Source organism: Dendroctonus ponderosae, unplaced genomic scaffold (genome assembly GCF_020466585.1).
Source record: "Dendroctonus ponderosae isolate FM_Combo_2020 unplaced genomic scaffold, Dpon_F_20191213v2 Dpon_F_20191213_6, whole genome shotgun sequence".
Classification (NCBI taxonomy): Eukaryota; Metazoa; Arthropoda; class Insecta; order Coleoptera; family Curculionidae; genus Dendroctonus; species Dendroctonus ponderosae.
In genome coordinates this window covers 415,880-417,484 of record NW_026018814.1, presented here as the reverse complement: position 1 = coordinate 417,484, position 1,605 = coordinate 415,880, and the positions used below count along the sequence as shown (strand labels likewise).

General features: G+C 37.4%; 1 protein-coding gene across 1 annotated transcript in view; it reads left to right on the top strand.

Moving 5' to 3' along the window:
- The window catches only part of LOC109541895 (putative sodium-dependent multivitamin transporter), a gene marked incomplete at its 5' end in the record, with an annotated part of 1,765 nt that extends 1,242 nt beyond the window's left edge, over positions 1-523 (top strand). The window contains 1 exon segment of the mRNA XM_048667233.1: positions 137-523. Within this exon segment, the coding sequence (XP_048523190.1) occupies positions 137-421 (285 nt within the window).
- Between the last annotated feature and the right edge of the window lie 1,082 nt (positions 524-1,605).

Here is a 1,605-nt window from a genome sequence, read left to right as displayed (position 1 = left end):
AAAAACTGATGATGGTGGAAAATACACCGAAACGTATTTTAATTGATAAATAGAGACAATGAATGACTGAAACCCAGGAATTAATTTTGATTTGAAATTGAAACACAGTCAGGAAAATATGTACTTATAATGATCGTTTGCTTGCAGCAACTACCTATGGATTCACAGAGTATCTTACTTATACAATGGAGTGGCCGGATTTCTGATCACTTTCATTCTCGGATATCTGCTGAGTTGGATTATTCGGAAAATTAAACGGACGCCAGTGCAGAATGAACGATACGATCCCAACCTGTTTGTGCCGCCACTGGCCAACAAGTTGCAAAAAGCCAAACAATCGGAAACACGTTTAGAGGATATTTCCGACTTGAATCGGAATGGAAAGTCGGATCAAGGGAAAATTGAAACTATTTTCAAGTAGCCAGGTGCCTGATGTTGTCTAGTCTCTAAGTTCGGGTGATTTAATATCATTTGAGAAACTCATTTGTGTTTCTTTTTTAATAAAGATAACACTGATTGTGGATTTTGTTAAAATTTAAATTTGGCGCCCGATGGTTGCCAAGCAACTACGACGAAATCAACACACTTGAGCATTCCCAAAAGTCAAAAAGTGTCAAACATTGTCATTTGCTGGCAGTTATTTGGTCGTAGCGGTACAATTTAATAATTTGTGGCAAATTTTGTGCAAATAAGCGGTTTCGATGGCTCAAAGTAAGTAAAAGTAGCGTTAGTTTCGTGCTATCGATAAGTTTCGTCTCAGTTGCGTTGCGCATGCAATTTTTACCAAGTGTTTGGGTTCTCAATTTAACTTTTTAGTTTTAGTAAGAATCCTTATTTACTCTTAACCAGTTAACCAGTAAGTGTTAGTTTCTTCTCTTATTGAGCAATCTTTTCCGTTCCGAACAATTTCCGTGCATTAATTTGTGCTTGGATAAAGACAAAAGTAATTTAAAAAGTGCAGTATAGTGCAATAACGCTATCTTCCGACTCTGAAACTCGAAACAATCTGAAATCTTCATCATGCTTAGAAGAGAATTGGCTCTAAAGATGCTGAAAGTCTCATGAACATTCCGCGAAAGTCTGATTTTTCCAGCTTAGTTAATTTGGGCCATTGAAGGTTTTTACACAGCAGCGCTGGCTCCATCAAAAATTCGCACCTTCCTAACAAGGCATGAAGCGATCTGAAAATTTTACCATGCTTAGAAGATAACTAGTGTAAAAGATGCTGAGAGTTTCATAAAAGTTTCACAAATCCCTGATTTTGTCAGCTTCGTAAATATTGGTCTAAAAATCGATGTTTTTAACCAACTGTTTTTTTTTGAGTTGCAAAATCCACTTGAACATGACGCTGCTTGTTTCGAGGTTTCTCAAGAACCATTCGAGCCACAGAATTCGTTTTGGCATCGTTGGATAGAGAATTGAAAAGTCGTTTCAGTCGTAACAAAGTGAGTGAGGAAATTCGAGCAGTTTTGACCCAGAAAGCGAAATTTTAATGTCACGCACTTAGGTGCAAGATTATGCCAAAATTCCATGTTTTCCGTCTCGTTTTCGCTCATTTCTCGGAGGCAAAATGAGCAAGAACGCTCATTTGTACATCATTCTAGA